Source organism: Etheostoma cragini, chromosome 9 (genome assembly GCF_013103735.1).
Source record: "Etheostoma cragini isolate CJK2018 chromosome 9, CSU_Ecrag_1.0, whole genome shotgun sequence".
In the NCBI taxonomy this organism is placed as follows: domain Eukaryota; kingdom Metazoa; phylum Chordata; class Actinopteri; order Perciformes; family Percidae; genus Etheostoma; species Etheostoma cragini.
In genome coordinates, this window is record NC_048415.1 from 434,954 (window position 1) to 437,828 (window position 2,875).

At 47.7% G+C, this 2,875-nt stretch overlaps 1 protein-coding gene across 1 annotated transcript in view; it reads left to right on the forward strand.

Moving 5' to 3' along the window:
* The window catches only part of frem1b (Fras1 related extracellular matrix 1b), a gene marked incomplete at its 3' end in the record, with an annotated part of 32,598 nt that overhangs the window by 19,039 nt on the left and 10,684 nt on the right, over window positions 1-2,875 (forward strand). The window contains exons 22-23 of the mRNA XM_034882119.1: window positions 1,401-1,542; window positions 2,784-2,867. Of these exons, the coding sequence (XP_034738010.1) occupies window positions 1,401-1,542; window positions 2,784-2,867 (226 nt within the window). The remainder of the gene's footprint in view (window positions 1-1,400; window positions 1,543-2,783; window positions 2,868-2,875) is intronic.

Sequence of the window (2,875 nt, forward strand, 5' to 3'; positions counted from 1 at the left end):
CCCCCCCCCCCTCCCCTTTTCCTCCTCCACCCATAATATTTTCATTTGAACGAATTAGGAATTTTCATCCTTCGCTGGGTCCCCCGTTCTGTCCCTGCACCCCCCCATGCTCGCCCTCCACCCCGCGGCCCGTCTTTGAGAGTAATAAAAAGTTAATAACATCAACAAAAACTATGGAAAAAGTGTCTAAAAGCCAAAAGCTTTGAAGCTTCAAAAATGTGGAAACTAAAGACTAAAAAGGAGAAACACGTTGTAGAAAGCAGACAGAATGGCGAACGAAGTGGGAAAAAAAGCAAAAGATTATGATAATAACGTATCTAACATAAATAACGGCAACAAAAGAACATATACGCACTAATAGATACACAATATGTACACAATAATATACACACGCTAATATACACACACTGATATATACTGACTGAAGTATAATTATTATTAATTTAACTGTGGAGCAAATGTTGAATAAAATGTCAAAAACCAACATTTAAATCTTGCCTAGGGCACTGGATTGTTTCATGTCGGCTCTGCCCACGCGCCTGTCCCCAGATCAGCTGTTCTGGTGCGGGGGTTTTGAGGGGGTTTGGGGGGGTGTGGGGGGGTGTGGGGGGGTCTTGGCGGCGGCCGAGCCGGTCCTGTTCAGCCGCCCAGGCAGAAGTAACGCTCAGACTTGGCAGATGCCGTCCTCCTCGTCTTGTCTCTGCGTTCCTGCAGGACGGACAGCTTCGTCTCCTGCCTGGATGTTAGTTCCGAGTGAGGAAGCAGCCAGACGCTTTCTGATGTTAACCCCCCCCAACCCCACCCCCCCCATCCGCTAACCCCCCCCCCCCCACCCACCATAACACCAAACAACACCACCCAGATCTCCATGATCCCGCTGGACTAAACCTGCTGTCACACAAACTTTCATCCTGCTTGTGCAGAGTTCTCCCTCGGTTTGTGGGAGACTACATGGTGGGGGGGGGGGAGGAGGAGGAGGAGGAGATGGGGGGGGGGGGGGGGGGGGGGGGGGGGGGGGGGGGGGGGGGGGGGGGGGGGGGGGGGTTAGGCCTCCTTCTTCAAGAAGATGTTGGATATTTCAATTGAAGTAATGCAATTTCTGCAGAAGATGCTCAGAAACATGAGTAAGACTTGGTGTTTTAATGATAGAATCATAACATTAAAGGGCCCCATGACATGGGGTTTTAATATGATTATTAATGTTAAAAAAACCTCATAAAGGGACATTGTGATGCCATGGGCCCTTTAACATCCTCAGACAGTGTGGGATTAGGACTATTAGATGAATATTCACTTTCATATCCACGTAAACAGCTTAGTCGGAATATCGTCTTTTTCAGAATTAGGGTAAAACTGAATATTATCATGCGTGTGAACGCAGTGATTGTTTTCTTAATCAGGAACGCGGGGTTGGACGTGGACTCCGGGGACCGGCGGGTGATCTCCAGCGTGGCTCTGCAGGCCGAGGATCTGGACTCCCCCCCCGATCGGCTGTTCTACTTCCTGAACGCTGCGCCGCGCTTCGGCAAACTGCAGCTCAGGGTGAGGATGTGGGTCTTTGTGAAGACCAGATTTGAGTTTTAGACCATTGTTGACATCTTGTCTCGTCCCCATTGGTCTCTCATAGCCAGACCCTCCTCCACAGCGCCGCGGAGGAGGGTCTGGATAGTCCACGCAGCATTCAGGGATGGGAGAAACATCAGGGAGAGCATGCACAGTCATGCCGATGGGCCATTCAAATCCTTCTTCTATGTTTTTGTTACTTTTTCAGACAATGTTGTCACTTTTTGCAGTGTTTTTGTGTATTTGTTGTCACTTTTTACAGTGTTTTGTCGCTTTTTAAGACAAAGTTGTCACTTTTTGCAGTGTTTTTGTGTCTTTGTTGTCACTTTTTACAGTGTTTTTGTGTCTTTGTTGTCACTTTTTACAGTGTTTTTGTGTCTTTGTTGTCACTTTTTACAGTGTTTTGTCGCTTTTTAAGACAAAGTTGTCACTTTTTCCAAATACATCGCACGGTCGCCGCACAAATTGCCGATTTCCGTGCAAAATAACGCAGGCTTGCATGATTTAATAATCCCAAAAATCTTAGCACAAAGATGAATAACGTTGCGTTTACTTCACACAACATCAGCAATTTCCCCCTGTTGCCATGGGAACGTTATAAAGTGACGTAATTACGCAACAAGACAAACTTTTGTTTATCAATTTTTTTTTAATTTCCTGCGATTTAGTAGTAGCCTCCGCGATGCTAACGAGAGATTTTAGGGTTAATTTTAGTCTCAATAATTCCTAATTTCTGCTTTTCTAACTCAAACATTAGGTATAATTTCCTATAAATGAGGTTTATTGACCGTAAATTCCCAAATAACTGTAAAACTAAAGTTAATAAGTTAGTGTTACGTAGTGTTGAAAACGTCCAAAAAGCATCAAAAGAGTTTAAAACAGGACAAAAACGTGCGAAAAATTTTAAAACCGATAAAAACGTCAACAAAAGTGTTGATTTTAGATTTTGACGGGAAGGCAACACGAGGGTTGAAGAACTACTTTTTGGGCTTTTCCACCTTTAATTTTTGACAGGACAGTTAGGTGGGGGGGGGGGGGGGGGGGGGGGGGGGGGGGGGGGGGGGGGGGGGGGGACATGCAGGGAATGGTCTCAGGTCGGATTCGAACCGTGGACCTCTGCGTCGAGGCGTCCACCTCTAGGTACATGTGCGCCCGCCCTGCCGCTGGGCCACCCCGGGCGCCCAGCGGTGGTTTAGGGCGTGGTTGTGACCCGTCTGCAGGCGGAGTCGGGCTGGACGGAGTTGTCCCCGGGTCAGAACTTCACCCAGGACGACGTGGAGATGAACCGCCTGTGGTACGCACACGCCCCCCC